Source organism: Opisthorchis viverrini (genome assembly GCF_000715545.1).
Source record: "Opisthorchis viverrini unplaced genomic scaffold opera_v5_6, whole genome shotgun sequence".
Lineage (NCBI taxonomy): Eukaryota > Metazoa > Platyhelminthes > Trematoda > Opisthorchiida > Opisthorchiidae > Opisthorchis > Opisthorchis viverrini.
This window is the reverse complement of record NW_008751662.1, coordinates 3368171-3390074: the sequence shown is the minus strand read 5'-3', so window position 1 is coordinate 3390074 and position 21904 is coordinate 3368171. Positions and strand designations below refer to the sequence as shown.

At 45.1% G+C, this 21904-nt stretch overlaps 1 protein-coding gene across 1 annotated transcript in view; it reads right to left on the bottom strand.

The window, feature by feature from the left end:
- T265_12596 (hypothetical protein) overlaps nucleotides 1-11234 on the bottom strand; it is a gene marked incomplete at both ends in the record, with an annotated part of 39111 nt that extends 27877 nt beyond the window's left edge. Inside the window, 2 exons of the mRNA XM_009164517.1 lie at nucleotides 2152-2180; nucleotides 10870-11234. Of these exons, the coding sequence (XP_009162781.1) occupies nucleotides 2152-2180; nucleotides 10870-11233 (393 nt within the window). The remainder of the gene's footprint in view (nucleotides 1-2151; nucleotides 2181-10869) is intronic.
- Between the last annotated feature and the right edge of the window lie 10670 nt (nucleotides 11235-21904).

Here is a 21904-nt window from a genome sequence, read left to right as displayed (position 1 = left end):
CTGTGTTCTCTTGGAAGGAATCAACCCTAAAGCCAACTAGATAAACTCGAATTAGGACCACGAAAGTTAACAGAATGATTGTAGTCGAAAACTTGAAGGACATGATACAGACGTTCAAGAGCACGAACGTAAAGCGATTGATTACACTGCGATGTAAAGACGATTTCGATGCAGGGAACACGAACAAAGTGCATCGAGTGGAGTCTAAAATCCTCGATTGATTCTGCGAAAATGGATCCCACTTGGTATAGGGTGAAAGGCGGAATCAACTGGTGTGAAATGCCACATGTCAGCTCGCTTCGCTCGTCCTATCGGCATATTTGGTGGAGCCAATCGAACTCTCTAAGCATAAGCATATATGACATACTGTCAATGCAAGTAACATGTTGACAATTCAGGCTAGTTTCATGCGGTTTCGAAAACCGATTGCACTTCACCAACGCATAAGAATACGAAAAGAAGCATAACCCTTTTTAATGTCGGACTTCGTCCGGCTATGGAAGTGAGACAACTGACCAATATACGAAAATCGGTTCGTCAGGGAACTTAGGGTTACCGCCTAACTGTAGACAAAGTGATGAGAATCCTGAAGATTACCAGCTAAATAACTCAGAGGTAGGCGAAACAGGACACGACAGCTAGAGAGACCAGTTTGTGGACAACGCGAAATCGCCCAAAGCGGATGATTCATTTGGTAAGATTGCGTTAAGATTACGTCTCATGAGTAATCCTTCGCTTATTTGGCATCGTGGGAGAATTACATTGGAAACGAGACTGAGCAGGGCGAGTAATAAAAAATAAAGACAGACAGCAGACTTCCGGAAAAATCAACTATTTGAAGTATGGTTGATGTGGTGGAAATAGACTAGCGTTTCGACCTGTTCTCTCCTCGTCCAAGAAAACAAATACTTCGACCTAAAACAGGCCTCTCTGACTAGGTAGTCCGCATTGGGGGAGACGAGTATATTGTTGTCAACGTCGATGAAAGTGCATTATGGCAGCAAACACAGGCTCTCGGTCGAGTTATATTGTGCTGCCGTGTCCTTTCTGTCCAAGAGATGAGTGAAAGAGGTGAGTTGGTCTGAAACTTCAAGTGGCACACAACTCGCGGGCAAATCGAACTCGATGACGCCATGGCAGACGACTAAGTCACTGGGTATCATTGAAGGCAATTCGACAAATGGGAACTTATCACCATAGCACTTAAATTCAAGATCAAATTAATTGATACTTTATGTACAAGAGGATATACTAAAGTGGCAAAGTCAAGTAACAAAGAGGCTTACAGGGTTGATGGCTTATGAGACAACCCTAATCCATACAGCAATCTACTGGCTCAGTAGCCCAGATCTCGTAAAACTGAATTCAAACAGATATCTCATTACATATATCCAGTGGACTGATATCAACAAGTATCAACAAAGGTAAACAGGGAGAGAGTATAAGTGGGAACTGCAACAATCAGAAAGCAAGTGAGGCGCATGGATCGTTCTCCGCTCCGTTGAGTGCATTACAACTTATTTCGGTGCTGGATTACCCTATTCCCGGGCTAAAAGCGCAAGTGTGTTTGTGCGCGCTTCTGTGTGTGTGTGTGTGTGTGTGTGTGTGGTTGTCGCTTCATTCCGGTGGACTAGGTTGTCAACAGGGAATCAGTTGTGGTTTGTTGTCTGCGGTACCTGGTAAGAGTCGACTTCGTCGATGCTGCTGGTGTTAACGTTGGTAAAACACGGGTGATACGATGATGAGAGCGGACAGCAGAAAAACCAACGTAAACACACTTGTCCTGACAACCAGACAAGTGCTGATAAGTGAAATTCGAAAAACAAGCCAAGTGGGAACACAGCGAATAGGGACCGTTGTTCTTCGTGCGTACAAAATAACTCCAAAGTGAAAAATCAGGTGACTTGACATCAGTACATTTTAGTGTCCAGCTGTCGTGCAGCCCGGCAGAAGGATATGAGCCGGGGTACTGCAGGGTGGGTGCTCAAATCCACAAAGTAATAGAGCCATACATCTGTCGGCTGGTCGTCTAGAACTCAAGCTCTGAGAGAGATGTAGTTCCCACAACCTCCGTACAGTTGAAAACTGTGCAAGCGAGGCCAGTGGAGTTATACCGAAGAGTGCATGCGACGAAAATAAGGCAATACTTACCCCTGTCTTGTGCTTATCCGAGTCCGAACCTGTGAAAGGAGAAAAAGCGAGACAAATTGGGGATTATAGCGCAACTGTCAAAAGTATGGCAGTGAATAGTGTCGACGCACAAAATATAACCAGGTGAAATGCTCCAGTTCTACTCTACGGGAGGTGTAGCAAGCAAACGGACAGAACGTCATCATTTAATAATCACTAACCTGACAGCCCGACATGGTTTGGTCCATCTAGCCAACCATATGGTTAGTAGATCATAAGAAGCAACCTATCGGCACCTAGCTGGATGGATAACAGCGTACTGGTGTACTCCTGAGCCTCGTACTATGATGGTGAGAATTGTCATCAAGGTGGTGATGTGGCTTCAAGACATCAAGAGTAAAATGAAGAGGTATCAAGTATTATTAAACCAGGTATTGGTAGCCCAGACAAGATACATGATCGCTAGGCCTTCGCTGAGCTAGGAAATTTGGTTGAAAATAAGTCATCACTCCGCGAGTGCGTCACTGTGAAACGGAGCTCTGTAGCAAGCCAGCGTTTGTGGGCTGATTGGTGGCGTAATTGCGGTAACAGTTGTGCTGCTAGGCAAAAGTCAGTGTTCTCATCGGTAGACGGCCACGTGACTCCTGTTGCTCCCGTTCAATGGTAGGTGCTGGAGTGAGCCCCATAAACGACCCACTGGGTCCTTATCAACATTATCAGCATCGGCGTCACGACCATCATTGACTGCAATACACCAATAATTCATATTGGTGCTTAACTGCTATACAAACATAAGTAAAGAAAGCCCTAGTAGAGTGGGAAGGGATGGGAAGGATGGGGACTTATTGCGAAGAAGCCTTATGCCCTAAAGGAAAACGATCAAGGATAAAATGCCCACATCATTGAAATAAATACGTCTGAGCATTACGCCAAAGTAAGGCACCATCAGAAGGGTCAACCCAGCCTCCTTTGCGAGCTTCACCTATGTTCAGCGCACAATGACTAAGAAGCAACCTATCGGCACCTAGCTGGATGGATAACAGCGTACTGGTGTACTCCTGAGCCTCGTACTATGATGGTGAGAATTGTCATCAAGGTGGTGATGTGGCTTCAAGACATCAAGAGTAAAATGAAGAGGTATCAAGTATTATTAAACCAGGTATTGGTAGCCCAGACAAGATACATGATCGCTAGGCCTTCGCTGAGCTAGGAAATTTGGTTGAAAATAAGTCATCACTCCGCGAGTGCGTCACTGTGAAACGGAGCTCTGTAGCAAGCCAGCGTTTGTGGGCTGATTGGTGGCGTAATTGCGGTAACAGTTGTGCTGCTAGGCAAAAGTCAGTGTTCTCATCGGTAGACGGCCACGTGACTCCTGTTGCTCCCGTTCAATGGTAGGTGCTGGAGTGAGCCCCATAAACGACCCACTGGGTCCTTATCAACATTATCAGCATCGGCGTCACGACCATCATTTGACTGCAAACACCAATAATTCATATTGGTGCTTAACTGCTATACAAACATAAGTAAAGAAAGCCCTAGTAGAGTGGGAAGGGATGGGAAGGATGGGGACTTATTGCGAAGAAGCCTTATGCCCTAAAGGAAAACGATCAAGGATAAAATGCCCACATCATTGAAATAAATACGTCTGAGCATTACGCCAAAGTAAGGCACCATCAGAAGGGTCAACCCAGCCTCCTTTGCGAGCTTGACCTATGTTCAGCGCACAATGACAGAAGAACTTTAGCCAGGCAGCCCGGCTAGGGAATGCCGGTCCGGCACCATGCGGGCCAGTGGGATATATTGCGCGCCACTTCCTGAAGTTTCCAACCACCTACAAGCAGAGTCACGCAGGCCGCAGCTAGGAAGACGAGAAAATTCCAAAGAACTCATTTTGACAATAGCCGCTTTAATATGACGTTCCCATGGCCCCCTTGACCTTTCACCAACAATTGCCCGGAATAGAAAACAACGCTTTCTTCGGTAGACGGTAGTTTGGCTTACGTAGCGCATGCCCCAACCACCTCAAACTGGCAAGTTCAATTTTCTGCCCCAAGGAATCATATTAACTTCCAGGTACCCGTTTCCGCACCCCCTCGTTGAGGGCTCGCTCCAGCCAGCTAAATCTTGCTACGCTACACCTCAGAGGAGTTGAGCCCCACAACTATACCGTAGGACCGCTCCTAAAGTTGCCTTGTACACGGCCATTTAGGTTCAAAGAAATTCGCTTCTGACACCATAAGTGACGCAAGTCTAGAATGTCCGCGCAGTAACTTCATCACGGCTTATTCATCTGTCAAGATAAATGAACCGATAAACAAACTCAAGCTCTTAATTTTGGATTTTCACAGATGCACAAGGGCATGGGAAATCTTGAAGTAAGACCTTGCATTATGAGGATGCATAATGTGTGCGAAAACATGAGATCACCTCCAACATTCCAGTTAATGTATTTTGCTCGGACAAATACTCGTCAAACAACACAACTACGTCGTCTGCACAGTCCAAATCTCTCTCCAGACATGTTTTCGAAACCTAAACTCATAGTTCCTTGATGTGTGCACTCCATGATGTCGATGACAGAAGGGAACAACCCTTACGAAATCCACTTTCAATTCAATTCAATTTATCATCTATAAACCGTGTGCCATAGGCACATTGGTTCCAGCTACCACAGTGTCGATCGCCGGAAAACGGGACAGTGGAACATACTAGCAAACCTTGGAAGCGAGGGCAAACAGAGGTACGGAAATCAAAAGGTAAAAAGAATGCAAACGAAATCCAATAGCACACCTCTCTCGTCAAGGATATTTAGGAGGACTAGCCTATCAACTGAGTCGAAGGGGAAAACATCGACTGTTGTTCGGTGGTATAGGTGATGCTGTTTAAGTACCTGACGATAAGCAAAGATATGATCAATGCACCCTCCACCAGGTCGTAATCCTGCTCGGTGCTGTAGGACTTCCGTTCCACACGCCCAAGGTAGGTGTCACAATATAATGGAAGCTAGTATTCCCGTTGCGACCAGCGTGAGTGAACGCCCGCGCATTCGTTGCCTACTAAAAGGTAAGCACCAATCCAGACTTCGAAAACTGTCCAGTGTTTTCACTCTTTCTGCCGTATACTTCTGAGTGCTCGGGCACAAAGCTTTGACATCTGCAACCAACCCTCCAACGACCGAGAAAAAGAAGTAGAACGCTTTACCTGGGTGGATAGCACTGCATGCAAATTAGCCGCAAAACAGCTGTCCGCAAAGCGAACAGCATAGAAGACGTTCGAGATGTAACCACAGAGATGAAACAGCTTGCAACAGTAAGCAGCACAACTTGTAGCTGATTATTTTGAACTGAATGACGACATGGATTAGGTTATCGCACCTACCGTAGGTTACTTCGTTTGATGGTGGATGTCATGAAACCACCCTAGGAATGCTTGAAACTGGACCGATGGTAGACATCGGAGGATGTAAATAGTCAGGTTTCTGAAGAAATGGTCTGGTTCAGAAGAACACTAACGACGATGGTAACAACGGTAAGTGGTGACTTTTAGAGGACACATGACTGGGACCTAAATCATAGAGACAATGCTAGCTAGTGTGATGTCAACTGATCTGAGATTGCTGGCAACCAACTCATGTGGATGATGTGCTTGTTCCTATGTTGCGTGTGTGCACATGTCAGTCTGTACGTTTGTGTGTGTGTGCGTGCGTGCGTGCGTGCGCGCGCGCCGTCAGTGGTTAACGGAAGATGCCTTCCGAACTGCATTAAGTTGTCAGGTTGCGACCTTGACAAGAAGTAGGCAAGATCGAATGGGCAGTGAATCGGATTTATCAGACTGGTCAACGGAGGACAGAGTCAAATAAATAACGAGAGATTCGACACATTGCTCTTGTGGCAGATGTGTATGATGTCGAAAATGATCCAATGATCCTCAGCTGTTGGATGCAAAGTACTCCCTTAGTCGTTCGCTGGTTGTTTCCAGAAACCTCCTAAATCGGTGCAACAGTGCCGTTTGTGCTCAGGTTCCCATTCTCTTGCCTGATCCAGCCGCAATCACCGCAGCCGATCGCGCAGATGACTGTATGAGTTCCCTGGTTTGATTGCGCCCTTAATACAAGCCTGTTGCCGAGTTATGTGCTTGGACAGTCGCGCAACCGTCCGAACCAGCTCTAAGTTCAGGTTTATTGGTGAACCACTGAGGACATAGCCACCAGCATAAACACGTGCCCAACCCATCAATCACAACTCACGTGATTTCACCCTAGTTAGCGCTGTCTCTGTTATTTGTTCCATGAAAAAGTTCACGATTGAAACGTACGCTTGTTCCATTCAATAAAGGGGCAGTGTAATTTTCAATATTTTTACAGTGAACCGGCAACTCATAGCGCCCAAACTATCCCAACACTCCGTAAACGGTTCTCCGCTGATCTAACCAAAGGTATGGGTAACTGAAATCTCTAAGTAATTAAGTACAAGATAACAGTAGGGTAGTCAATTCCTTCATTTTTGTCGCAATTGATTTACAACTTGCATCTGTGGCCGTTAAGGGTAGTAGACTTCTTCTTCTCGACTGATAATGTTTGCTAGGTCACAGCGAATGGTAGCCAAAAGTAAACACCAAGCAAGAACTGTTACCCACCTTGAGACCCACGTAGATATCCAAGACATTCAAGGCGTTTCGTTTTCGATGGGCTAACATCATGTACCCGTCAGAACTAACTACGCTAATGGATCCCACGCAGGATTAGCGCTCACGCAGGCGGTTCGCTTATGAAACAATTAGAACACGCCTCGTAAACTCAAAAAGAGTATAGGACAATGAACAGAATGGAGCAGCTCGATAACTAGGGGTCAACGGGGAGCCAACAATCTTCGGATTAGGAGAAAAGAACTAAGCAGCCGAAGTGCGCGAGGATGTACCTGAACGTGCGGACAAATTCGTTCGGCGAAGATGGCAGTCAGGTTACGCAATTCGGGTAGCCGAATCGAACTGACAAACGACTATGTGGAAAGAATCCGACCAACATGGTAGTTGTATTCATCTAGGCCAACAAGGTAATGATGAACTGCACATGACATTGTGCTCCTTCGGCCATTCACCCGTGCCATAAGTCAAGGAAAGTTATGGGGGCAATGTCCAAGACTGAGGTAACCTCAACTATGCGGAGAAAATGTGTGCGCCTGAGGAGTTTGGAAGGGTCACTCATCATGCGTGGAAATCCACGACAGTGGGATGAAGAACAAAACGGAAACAAACATGTGCTTGAGCGAATGTATGTTGGTATGCCACACATATAAACAACAACGCAACAGAGTGGAATCGAGCATGGCTATTGTCCCCGGTTAGGATCACACACGTTTGCGGCGCCTACTTTGACACGAAAAACAAGGCGAAGTTTCCGTGCGCGCGCGTGCAAACGAAGAAAACTGAATCGATTCAAGTTCTTGACCGAAATACGGACAATGGATGATCGAATTTCCAATTTTCGATCTTTAAAGAAGAGGTAAAACCTCATTACACGTAATGGATACGGTTCCAGGAACTAGTGAGGAACACAAAAAAGCGAAAAAATTATCTGACACAAGTGCAAGTCATGCTGTCACCTAACCACCTTCCTTGACGTCTCAGTTGAGACTTACAGCTATCGTCCATCATTAAACAACTGCCTCGGTCAATGACATTTAAATCGATCTGAAACGTACAACAGGTGACGCCGTGAATTTGGTGCGGACGAAACCCCTAGAACAAACAATCCCCTTCAATCATTGAGATCATTTTCGTACCCTAGATGACAGTCAGGTCGTTGGCTTCATCGTCCTGGCGTCAAACCATTGCACCTGTCACCTTCTTCGCTATGATTTCGCATGGTTACGCTTACTTATGGATAGTTGTTATTAATTGCCACTTAAGTGCGCATTCTTCCACGCCTGTCAAAATGGCACGCTGCAAGTTAATAGTTAGGTACATTTGATTAAGCCATGCCTACTATGTCTCCTTCGCAATGACTGTTAACCCTGGCGCGTAATTCGGACGAAGTGCGTTAACAATAAGTCAAACCAAAAATGCTGTACCATGATACCCGAATGATCTGTGCCACGGTTGCGCCACTGAACATCGGATTATTGTCACTAAAATGTACGCTTGAGCAAGACATCAGATAACGAACGGGTCAGTGTGACGGCCCGGAATCCGGAATGGTTGCATACGTTGATTAAGCATTGGAGCTGGAGTGGTCTGAAGATAGCACGGATTAATATATTGATCCCAACCAGTAATTATGCCCTCTAATAACGGATGGGTCCATAAGGAGAACGTCGGGACAACAGATACGTTCAGTACGGCACACAGAGCCAAACCAGAGCTGATGTAAACGGAACGTATTACTCCTCAGGCAGTTGGAAACCTTTAGACAGACCATGGCAGGTTTCGCCGTTCTTCGGGCTAAGTATAAACGAGAGATTATTCAGTTGAGTCTCTCGATAAAAGCCACACTAGTACACAAATGAGCGCATTTCGCGCACAGCCACTACTGTCTTTCAAGCAGCTTACAGTTGGTAAAGCATTAACCGTACAAGCAGCCTGTAGAAGGGCCAGAGTGGAAGGACTCAATAAAGGCGGTTGTGCAAAGAAACTTGCAAACACGCCCTGAGAAGTCAGGGCATGGCCCACCTGGTTGAGATTTAGATATAAAAAAAATCGTTCAGCTGTAGCACCCTTTCGATGCCTAGCTGCCATGCATCCCGAAGGAAGCACGAGGGCTGGGACACTGTCAGGTTGCCCAAGCCTAGACAGGGGAAGTCGAGAGGCAGAGGTCGGGTTCGAACCACGGACCTTCTGGTCAGTAAATTCGCGCTCTAACCACTTGGGCCATCTCACCCCCGAGCTTTAGATAGCTCGGTGGTTAAGGCGCAAACTTACTTACCGGAACGTCCGTGGGTCGAACCCGACCCTGACATCCCGACCGCTCTTGTTCAGGCTTTCTTCGGGTGGCATGGTAGCTAAACACCGGAAGGGTTTTACAGCTGAATATTTGTACTGGTTACTGTACTGGTTACTTCACGGCACGGCAGTGAAGTATCGGTGTTGAACACTGATTTCATGCCGTCGATGATGATGATGACGATGATGATGATGACTGGTTGGACTAGAGGGGTGCCGTATCCTTGCCGAGTGGAAGTAAACCATACCGCCCTGGGTATTCGATAGTCACCATGAAAATTGCGGGATCGAGTCGCCCGGGAGTTCGTGAGAATTACACGCTGATGACTCCCAAAAAAGAATGGGACAACTGTGCTATTATCGCCACATGGTCGATGGCACGAAGCAGGCTAAAAACATGTAATTAGAAAGCCTTACAATTCAAAAAACAAATCAAAAATTTTCGCCAGCCTAAAATAGGTCATAGCTGATCGTGGGGCAGCTCAGGCCACCATCTGTACCACTTGAGACCAAGGGGAAAAACTGTAACACGTTCCCAATACTTCCGTTACTAAGATACCAATCGATTGATTTCAGCTGAGACCGACAGATGCGCACTATTGACCAAGTTAATCAATTAAATGGACAGGTGGCCGTGCGATATTCATGTTTAACTGATACAGGCGACCAGTGTTGTAGTGTCTGTTACCGTGTGCGACTTATGGAAAACAACTGTCAAAAACCTGTGGACATCGGTTTTGAAGTCCGGATTAATGACAGTGAATGGGACTGGGAATCCCAAACTTATACCAACAAAAAGGTCATTTGTTGTGCTGCAAAATCTGAACGGACAAGCGGTTATCACGCGCGTGGTCTGCGTAATCTGCCAACAGTAAAAGGAAGCTCCCATGGAAACCATCAGATCGCGCCTAACAAGAGTGACATAAATCCTTGGAACTAAACACACCGGCGTTCGAAATCTGCCTACACTGACGTAGCACAGCTGAACGGGGTGACCTTGAACGGTCACATGATTGGCCGCTCGACCTGCTGATTGACACGTAGACACTAGCAGGGTGTACGGAATGGGCATCACCTCTAAGACTGAAAACAACATATTCACCACGCAAGAGCCAGGAGCGCTTTCGTGACCATGGATGCGCATTCAACAGTTCCGTTACTGTGAACATGCACAAGTTGCATGCGGGGACGATGATACCTCTACATTCGATGGAGTAACACAGACCTAACCAAACCCTCCGGATGTCGTTCCAGTTTTAGCTGACGAAAATGTGGGAAATAAAGTTTTACGGAGTACGTAAGAGAGGAACAGTGATTTTGTGTCAGCAGTTAAGCAATGAAGCATGACGGATTGCCCGATAACAAACAGGTGCGAGTAAAATGTAACGAACAAGACTATTCTTCATTCATGATAAATAGTTCAAGGACATCTTTCAAAGAAAATCGTCTTTTTGTCCAATAAAAAGGGCGCCAACAATCCTCCGAAGTGAAACAGAATATCGTATTGGACGCTTTCGAAACAGTGTACAAATTTTGGAAGCGGATGCAGTCGTTAACAGATGATAAGGATTGAAGTAATCAACTAATCATAACCACTTAGCTAGCTCCGTAACCGGTACAACAGCTCTCCGTACTCCGGACAAGAGGATATTATGACGGATCCCGTTTTGAGCACCATGGTATCTAAACTGACACACTGACACTCGTCAGAAAATTGCAAGTCCATTTTGCCGAACGAATTGTAGTAGATCAGGAGAAGACAGAAAGGTGACGCAAAAATAATAGAACTAAAAGGGTACTCACCAGCGTAACCGTTTTCTGTTATTTGCACAGTAAGTTGACCATCCACAAACGGATACGCACCATCCAGACCATTACTCAAGGTCGCGTGATCAGGACCACCATTCGGTTGTGGCGGTAGTGCGTGATCAATGGGAGTGTTGTTCACCTGCCCCTGGTGGGCTGTGGGCTGCATAGTCCATGTCAATGTGGGAGAGACAGAGGAGATCCTACCAAATCCGTCATACCTACCCTGTGGCTTGGACGGGGACCCGCGAGAAGATGCGTCACTAGACGACCGAAGTCCATTGGTAAAGCGACCGGCGCAAGAAACGCAATAATAATCATTGCTAACAATGGTTGTGCGTTCGCCAGAGGAAAACAGTCGACTGAAAAGTATACAAATGAGGTAAATATAAAAGCCTCGAAACCAATGAGAAATTGAAATGCATGGTAAAAGCAAGTGAAAATAGTAAGTGTGACCAAAAGTAATCCGTAGCTAGAGGGGTGTAAAATGCTGAAACATAGCCGCATGGTGAATATCAACAACAGCGTCCGTTCGACAGTGCCCGGGTGCACCTCAGTCGGTTGTTCACCTGACTGAAATTCGTTTGTGCAAGGAATATCTTCTCAGCAATGATAAGGTTGTCATCATGTCATACAAGTGATCAAAAGTATGGTTTATCATCCCCATTGACTCCTCATGAAGCGCGCCTACTCAATTAAAGCAATTCATCATTCAACCACTGTACGACAAGTACGCGGTTATTACAGCTGACAATGATGATGATGATGATATTCACTTGTTTGGTGACCATCTTTGATAACCCTCCTGCTGCAACTCAACGTGTCGGGACAGTGTGCTTCGGAACTGGAAAGCAATATTTGGCTCAATGATGATGTGACAACTCAAAATAACTTCGGAAGGAGACCGTTAAAGCGCCCACCCGCAACAGAGATCTCCCGTCAGGACCACTGCAGTGAAGTTTACTTCGAAGATGCCGACCAAAACCCCAGTATTGCGAATAACCAACTGGCTCTTTTGACAACAAATACGTTGTCTATTTGTAAACCCTATTATCCAAACTTTAGTTGATCCTGTGTGAAAAATCAATCTCGAAGTAAATTCCTAATTATATCGTTGAACGTCCTTGATTTAAACCGGTAGTGTGCGATTCTTTTGTGGTTATGAAATCAACCTGTGGCTACTTGCCATTGACTGTTTCACCTTCTCTTAGGTTGTTTAATTGTTTGTCCCCAGATTTATCATCACACAGACAACAGTACATACGATAAAGTGCGAAACTCAAATTCTCTTAGCAAACTGGCCAACTATTACAGCCCTCCGTTAATGAATGCAGTATAGTTGGTTTTCACTGTCTTGCCGTAACTCGATAAAAATTCACAGTAAATTCTATGAAACTAGCCTGGATTATCGACATTCGGATATTTTTCACGCTTGACTCAAGAGAATGGCCGATTAGCATTTAACTCAGTGGAAGAGTCCACTTGGTGACCGACCTGAAAGTGTGTTTGTGCGTGTGCAACCAAGCATGAATTCCGTGCAATAAACCTTTACTGAACAGATTAGACCTGCGCCGGTGGGCTATTCGGGGATGCATTTTGGAGGTTTGTGAACTGAGACGCACATGGAAAGTCCCGTAGCTTCATTGAGCAATTGAGCACAAAATGCTTTACAGAATTCTCTACGTTAACTAAAAACTGCATTAATCTCCCTCATGTTCACGACCTATGGTATTTTTCATGGTTGTCTGTAATTCAACCGAGAGGTGGGACTAAATGGTTATAGGAAAGTTCAGTTTTCACCCACATTCAAAACTTGTTTCAAAACGGTCAAACGCGGTGTTGTACTACTAGGTCTGCAAGTGGTCTGCTGTAAGGTGAAGCAAGTAGATTAGTAGATAGTTTCGGTACCAGGAGTAACCAGTAAAGTTGAATGTGGTTTTCGAACATCCCAGTTCACCAAAACCGAACAGAAATCAATTACCAGAGTGTTCGCATTTTCTTGGGGCCACGGTGGCTCATTGGTTAGAGTGCGAATTTACTGACCGAAGGGTGCTCTCGACTTCCCCCGTCTAGGCCCGGGCAACCTGGCAGTATCCCAGCCCTCGTGCTTCCTTCGGGCGGCATGGCAGTTAGGCACCGAAAGGCTGCTACAGCTGAACGATTTTTTATATTGTTTTTCGCATTCTTATTTACGAACAAACTGGATCATGTTGGGAAGTGATTCAGCAGAAACTGTTCAAATTTTCTGGCACATTATCAACCATTAACATTAACCAACAGTAACCAACATTAACCAACGGTACGGTCTGCGGGACGGAACAAAGTGACCCCAGGTCCCCACTGTCATTCCATCTCCCAACCATGCATTAAACAAGTTTACATTCTGAAGCAGCGACAGTAAACTCACGGGCCAATGGCACAACCACTATCGCTCGACGGAGGAATGCTAATTTAAAAGGGAACGAAAGCTAAGAAGCTTCTTAACTGTCTAAGCTTAGATATGTGACACCGAAAAACAGGGTGAATATACGCCATAGATTGCATTTCGGACCTTAAGCTACCTCAATCGTGGTAGGAACATGGCTTGTCAAGGGTGAGAGCAGGTATCGGCCACTCCTGGCCACCAAACGCGTTTCCGAATCACCCGATCAGAATGAAGTTTCCAACTGTTCCCATCTATCCAACACTACCACTTCGCGTCAGTTCAGCGTTCCCCACGAGATTGACACTTGAAACTCCATAGTACTGTTCCCTATCAGCTGGGATTTCCTTTGCAACCATCTCCGTCTTCCGTCCAAGAATAAAATACCCAGCAAAGAGGGCAGAATTTCTCCTCTTTAGTTGCTAGTCTCTACGCGGGGTTATGGGATTGGGTCTCTCCCTCGGCCACTCTGTTCTCTTCTTGTCGCTTTAAGGTTCTAAATACGATAAAACGAACTTTGTAGATGTACGACAATGAAGCGCCACTGTCAGTACTGATGTTGTTGTCTCTGATATTGAGGAGGAGAAGGAGGAGGACGATGGTGATGACTTAACGCGGTTATGTCTCCCGGGCTGGTTCGAGTAAGTCACTCGCGGATAAATTGAGCTGTTACATGATTCTCATTAACCGAAAGCCGCGGGACAGCCTAATGGCAGTTCAACCGGTAGAAAGGTTGCGGCTACTATTATGAAGATGCCAACATTTGTTGGATAGCTAATGGTTTTACTGTAATCAATGTTTTTTCCTTCACAAAGTGCCGAATCCGATGGCGACTTTAAATCGTCCAGCTCTAGCACCTTTTCAGTGCCTAGTTGCCATGCCACACGAAAGCGGCACGAGGGCTGGGATACTGTCAGGTCGCCCAAGCCCAGACAGGGGAAGTCGAGTGGCAGAGGTCTGGTTCGAACCACGGACCTTCCGGTCAGTAAAGAGCCACTCGGTTCTTCTTGGAGACTAATCAAAAAACAGTTTGACACCGAAGCTCTAGGTACTCGAATGAAAAAGAATAACCCACCGGCAAGCTGAACATCGAAAACAATGTGTGTGAAACGTCTTTCCTCGGTTCATCTTGGAGACTAATCAAAAAACAGTTTGACACCGAAGCTCTAGGTACTCGAATGAAAAAGAATAACCCACCGGCAAGCTGAACATCGAAAACAATGTGTGTGAAACGTCTTTCCCAGTACAGTGACCACTTCACCCTCGACAAATGATCCACATGCCTGGCATTTGACTCCAAAGTTGGCCTGGTAATCATCTGGACAATAGAACCGCTGGTCGCGCACAAAAAATCCGCCTTGTTGCAAATTTTTATGACATTCTGAAGAGAGGTGAGTAGAAGAAGACCCCGGCTTCTGAACTTACTTGTACACTGAAAGCACTTGTGGTGAACAAACTGTTGTTCGATTTTTAAAATATCACCTTTACACCGCTTGCGGCACACGGCACATGACACCTTCCCTGAAAGTAGATAAACATACTGTTAGTTAGGCAAGAAGAGTGAGTGTAGCAAGGGTCAGCTTAAGAACACCTACAGAAACATATTCGAAAGCGGAAGGTCTCAACCATTACATACTCTGAGCATACTCTGAATGTCGAGTGATATAATCACTTTGATGAAGAATGCGTTATCCTCAGAAAGCATACATTATACTGAAGCGCGACAAATTAAATATTGATGAGAGTGAAAATATGTCAGCTGAATTGCAATGAGTATGCTCGAGTACCTGGATAAAAAGAAAGAGCTTGACTCTGAACATTATAAGCCCTTTGCTTGGGAGCGGCGTTTACCACAATTTCCCCAGAATATCTCACATAAACCTAGATAAAATAAATTGTGATCCATAAATGTCAGAGAAAACCTAATTANAGTCTTTGTTATACATGTGTTGGGATAAGTTTCCCACAGAAGAATAACTGCTTTGATCTGAAACCAAAGTTTACTGTACAGTTAGCGAAGCACATATGGATTATCTCGTATTGCCGATACCTTACGGAAATCGAGTTATTTCGATGGAAGGAATGGAACCAGTAGCTTCCAAGCTTTCCAAGAAAGTCACCCGAAGGCGGCACAAGGGTCGCAATACCTCTAGGCTGCCCAACCCGAGACAAGGACGATCAATATGAAGAGGTCGGGCAAGAACCATGGAAATTCCGGTCAGTAAGCCTGCGCCTTAACTACTGAGCCATCTTGATCCCGAAAGCTCAAACTAATCAAGACATGCCTGACAATCTTCACGGATATTGTGCAGGTTTGAATTCGTGAACAACCTGAGCTACCAACATTCTCCTCTGTACATCGAATGCTACGGACATCCATAGCTGGTATACATGAGTGACCCCGGAAATTTCATTGGACCGTTCAGTACAATGCTTCATATCTTATGCAAATTATCTAATTGCTACCGTTTGTGTGTGAATGGATAATTAGTTTTTCTTTGAAGTTGGGTCAGTACGCTATTCGCTAAAAAAGGCACACAGGCCACTTTAATAATAGTTTGCAAATGGGGGATAAGTACTTGTCCGAACGAGATTTGAACCGACTTCTGGTTGGTCTCTTTGCTGTAAGTCTGCTCTGATTTCCTGGCACAGTGAGGCCTTTCGTTTGTTATACTCCTGAGAGATATTGCCTTGATGTCTACTCACACTATCAGCAGTCTCATTAAGAGTTGTGACGGGTCGCGGCTTCTGAACCAGGATAACCTTTGCACAAACATCAGCGGCCTACAGGGCAGCAGGTAACGTAGAGAGAACAGATGATACGCGCCCTCAGCATGACCGTTGGATTCCAAAAATAGTCTCTCCCTACCAATGCACCGGAGCTGATAAAAGTTTTTGCTGTTATTGGTTGGTAATCAGGACTTAGCCAGCTCTTGTAGACAGATAGTCAATGGACCGCAACTAGGATATAGAGCCTAATACCCCATTTTTCCCCTCCACCCTAGTGAAAACACTACCACGAAAACGTAGTGAACAAGATTTTTTAAACAAGAATCGAGTGGTAGCTGGTCACCTGGAAGTATTTCAGTGGGCGAAGAGGACACTTCTCGTTTCCAGAAACACCGGCGCCCAGTAATACTGAGGTGTTATGAGACTGCTGTTAGGGATGGGTGAGGCAGTGGGATATAGAAACATTTCTCAGTTATTTCCTCCAATTCTCCACACTTCCGTATTGAATACATTCAACCACGATTCCGTGAATACAACTCAAAAACTTGTAAAACTTCAGCACGAAGCTTTGATTATGGGCTAATTCCAACCGGGACTATCATGAAAATTGCAAAGGTACGAAGTTTTCTTTGGTTTGTCCTAAAAGCTCTTGAAATGCTCTATTGAATATCATCAATAATAATAATAATCGTTCAGCTGTATTTTTTTGTCAGGTGGCTGTTGATCTGTTCGCCGAGCTTAGCAATCGGCTTGCAAGCGTTTAGCCACCATACGTGGATCCACCCAACTGCGCACTGATGATGATTCCTCATATAGTGACGAATCGTTTGCAAGCCAATTGCCAAGCTCGGCGAACAGATCAACAGCCACCTGACAAAAAAATACAGCTGAACGATTATTATTATTATTATTGATGATATTCAATAGAGCATTTCAAGGGCTTTTAGGACAAAGACCTCCTATCTTTGCAATTTTGATGATAGTCCCGGTTAGAATTAGCCCATACTCAACAACCAATAAACTCACTCAAGCTATTAATATTTCAGCACGTTCGGCTGTAGCACGCTTTCGACGCCTAGCTTCCATACCACGCGAAGGAAGCATGAGGGCTGGGATACTGCCAGGTTGCCAGTCGGGAGGCAAAGGTCGGGTTCGAACTATGGACCTCCAGGTCAGTAAGTTCGCGCTCTATTAGCTGGCCACACAATGGTCAATTGAACGATATGACATTTGATACTTCCGATATGCTACCATCATTTTGCAGCTAAAGTGTGTTGCGGATGAAACTGATCGCAGATTGTTTAATGTCAAGGCTAGTATGTGCAACGCATAAAAATAAAGGATTCTGGGGGCGTATTGTAATAAAAAGGCACGTTTTGAACTGCGCCCTCCTGACGAGTCCCGTAAATTTACCACATCAACGGGTCCAATAAGTAATGTAGCTGCAGAGTAGTCCCTCCGCCGTGAGCAGTTCGTTATCGATAAACTGTGGAGTATGGGATTTCAGCCCCTGAATCCAGCGCGATTTTCAGCCTAGGTCACTTTGCTTACACGCTACCTAAATTCCTCCCTCTCCACAAGTATATGCTCCTACTTTCTTCCGTGGGTCCTACTTTTCGCTAGTTTCGTAAAATTTACACTATATATTGCTCGGTCACCTGCAGCTTGAACGTTATACGCTTTCCGAAACTCGTTATATCTTATAGTGTTGTGGTTCAACTTTGATCCGACAGGGAAGACATTAATGTTTCTCTTGGGACTTTGATTCATCGACCATTTCTCACTGAAATTCTAACAAGCACTAAATGCTCTATTCTTCCGTCCCGGTCTGAAACACATAAATACGAAAAAACACGATACTGTCCGACTGTTCACTAAAGTTGCCAAGTATTTTCGTGGAATCCAATAGAAATGTCTCAAGCAAAGGTGTGTGAATGAAAAATAACCAGGTGGTCATGTTTACTGCTTTCACGCGAAAGCCACCCACAACTCACTACATACATCAAGGCAAATACCAAGCTGTTTCCACATCACTTCTGCCTGGGACAATTATTCTGGTTAGTCCACATCAAAGACCAAAAGCTCTAAACTCGAGTTCCTCCCTTGGTGGAAATCACCATCAGAACATATCATTCGCCGAAGGAAGCGCGCACTGCTAATGAACGAAAACCAGATCTGATGCTTTTATTGTACGGTGCGGACTAACATGAATAACTGCTCTAAGGCAGTGAGATAGCTACTTAAATGAGAATCATTTGAATACAAATTTCGAAAACCTGTAGCTGCCGTACAGCTATGCATTACTTTATATCCTGAAAGCTCATAGTTAACAATTAGGCAACATTTAACCGGATGAAAATTACGAAAATCACAGATCAAGCGTGTGATGGGAATTTCCGATTTTCCCTTTTTTTATACGGATGTGCGTTGATGTCACCGAATACAGTGTCAACGTCCAGATTTCGATGCAGTTGTGCGATGGCTGGCTCATGAGTCGCAGACAGCACGCCCACGTCTATTCACAGCACGACAGCATTTCAAAGGCAGACAATCGCCGTCCTTGCTTGAAGTGGTTGACAAAACCTGAAGTTTCAATGGCACGACAATGCAGGCGTGCGTGGGTGTCTGTGAATCACTGCAGTAAGATAATAAGCACGGTGGGTGATTGAATTCTAAACCGACCATAGACTCAGGTCTAACCAGATTAAAACCACACGAAGAGCTTTATGTTAGCGACACGAAAAGGTTCAAATCGTCGATTTCCATTCCCTTTTTTGGCTGTAATTTTCAGGCCAACTTATCGTTAAAATAACGGAATGAGTTTTCCTGACCATGCAGAGAATTGACACGGCATCTAATTCTACACAACACATGTACACTTCAAAGGTTACTGAGGGGCGTGTGATGGGAGAAAACTGAGCCAAAACTGTTTTTCTCCTAGGCACTTATAACTAAGCAACTTGTATCACGTTACAGCTTGAAAATACTTGCTACAAATCATGAGGTTACGCTTGAATCGGAAAACATTGAATCAAGGCTCACCACATCGCACTTCTAAATGAGTTTAAGGTTATCCAGATTCAGAACCAACTCTACCAATCTGAGTAGAGATCCTCGATTTCTCGTCAGCCATGGATTAGTCCCAATGGTGGGGGGATATAGCTCATTAGAACTAAGCAGCTTGGAGTCGAAAGTAAGGGCTGGGTCCTGTGGATGCAGCTATTGTTCCAAGATAGTGCTCGTCATATGTTTCGTTGGGTTCGTTGCAAGACAAGGCAGCTATCCGATTTCAGTTGCCACGTCATGTCAGTTCCCATATAGATCATCTGTGTGAATGTTAGGAAGTATATACATCTTTGGCGTTTATAACGAGTTAGCACCTGGGCATCATTACTTTTTAGTTCTCTTATTCATCATGGGACCTCAACTAAATAAACGGACACGCTGGTACGTGTCCGTTCCTGTCCGATCACCAGGGTTCAGATTGGTGTTACTGTCACGATGATGACAGCGAAAGGAATGATGACAAGTGCCGTGTACGACACATTAGGGTTATCTTTGTTCACACGTCAGTTTTTCTCTTTCTCCACAGAAGCGAGATGCAGTAGATTGCCCAAATGACGCATGTTTCGTCATCACAAAGGCCATTAAAACAGGATTACGGTTTATTTTCAAGCTTAAACTCGCGTGGTTGCTCCTTCTGCTCCATGTGAGCCAGTCATCCAGTTATCGTACCATTGCAGTGCACAAAATTCACACAAAAGAAACACCAAAATTATCAACCATTGTGAGTCAGCGTTCATCTGTCAATCAGCAGTAAATGAAGCGAAAATCGATCAAACACCGTGGAAGAACCATTAGACAAAGAAAAGGAGAAGATAGATAAGGTCCAAATCAACGGACGAGGCAATCTCAGAAGCATGAAGTAACCACAAAATACGTGCTAGGTGGAACTGTACCAACGTTTTATTGATTCTCGAATTTGATTCTCGAATTTTCAGGGGAAAACATCAGCAAGAAGGCAGCAGTATCTCTCTGGGGGCGAGATGGCTCGATAGTTGGAGCGCGAATTTACTGACCGGAAGGTCCGCGGTCTGAACCCAACCTCCGCCTCTCAACTTCCCCTAGGCTTGTGCAACCTGGCAGTATCCCAGTAGCATGGCAGTTAGGCACCGGAAGGGTGTTATATCTGATTTTTTTAGCAGTGTCTTTCGACAGCAAATCCTGTAAGGAACGCCGCAACCCCAATTCCGATCATAATAAATGAGACCAATGATCTTTCAGCCTGAAAAGCAAGCCGCTCCAAGAAATTAAGAACTTTGTTCAGTCACAATAGAGTTGGCTCTTAGGAGACAAATAAAACGTCTCTCACAAGAGCAACAGTCAATCGACGGAGATGATGGTGCTCGCCGGATTGTGTGAGCTATCTTCACCATAACAGGCTTCAGAATGGGTCTCTGCCCTGCGCAAACCTAGGCTGATAAAGTCAGTAGTGAATGATGCTGAGTGAGAAGAGAGAACCCCTCATTTACCAGCAGTGATTTTGTTCCCAGCGGAATAAAAGTGGTTCCCACCAGTGGAAGCATTGCCATATCAAGCGGAATTCGATAAAATTCGACTTGACGACAAACCAAGGTTCCCCCTTAGCCAAGCCTACTTGGGCCGTTATGTGTGATTGACCTTTGTTCGCAAGGGGACATTCCAGCGAAGTGATGGGACGTTTATCGTCCTTTATTATTTTCATCATTATTATTATTATTATTATTATTCACTGCTGACAGCAACAAAAAAGAGCGTTGCCACTTCAATAGCATAAAACTATGTCAATTAATTTCAACAAAGACTTCCAATGGACTGGGTAAGCCTACCCGAGATACCCTACTAGCAGTCAATCAGTATGAAGGACACTGACATCAGTCATCCTCCATAGCGTTCAGTGTCTGCAGCCAAGCACACGGAGGGTCATGTTCACCCCATCCTAGAATGGAACCGCACCAACAACACAATACAGACTTTCGGGACACTCTATTCCTTTCTGCCATGGCACATTTTGCGAATCTGGGTACAAAAACAATGCTCATCTCGGCAAGCAGTAACTCGCTACGTGTAAAACATGGTTCAACCACATAAACTGGATGCATTCTTTGAGTGAAGTACTGTCCGCTTTAACAGACACCTTTCATGACCTCATGATCACATTATTCCGAACTCGTTACAGTTGCAGCCCACTCCAGTTATAGTTCTGAGACACCGACGGTGGTTCATTCGGTTGAAACACCTTTACGGGACTCAGCTAACATGCAACCCGAAAGACGCACAATGGCTGAGATACCACGGTGTTGGCCAACCTCATACAGGATCAGTCGAGATGCAACAGTCGGGTTCGAAATACGGACCTTCCGGTCAGCAAATTCGCGCTCTAACCACCGAGCCATCGGCGGTAAAAGACCTGGAGACATCTCAGCTGATCCGTCTGAAAGGGCCAAGTCCTTCAGTTGTGCGACAATACGGCTTGAACTGTAATCTGGTACACGCCCCCATCGAGACCCAACGATATGCCGTTTTTTGACGCCACAAGTGCCGCAACTCGGTAAAACCTATTCTGAACCTGAGGAATAAGATCAGAATTCGTCTGTCACACTACCATCAGAGCTAATACGACGCCCGAGAAATACATAATGTTCCACAACTTCTAGCATCACTCCTAAAATTCCTGAAAGCATGCCCAAATACTGTGTATCCCGCAGCATAAAACGGCAATTCCGGGACACAAAGCACATGGCGGAGGACCGGATGACCTTGTTCAGCTTTTCTGTTATTTCTTGAGCCTCCTGCTATTTTTCTTCAAAAATGAGAACAATGACGTCTGTATAGGCCAGG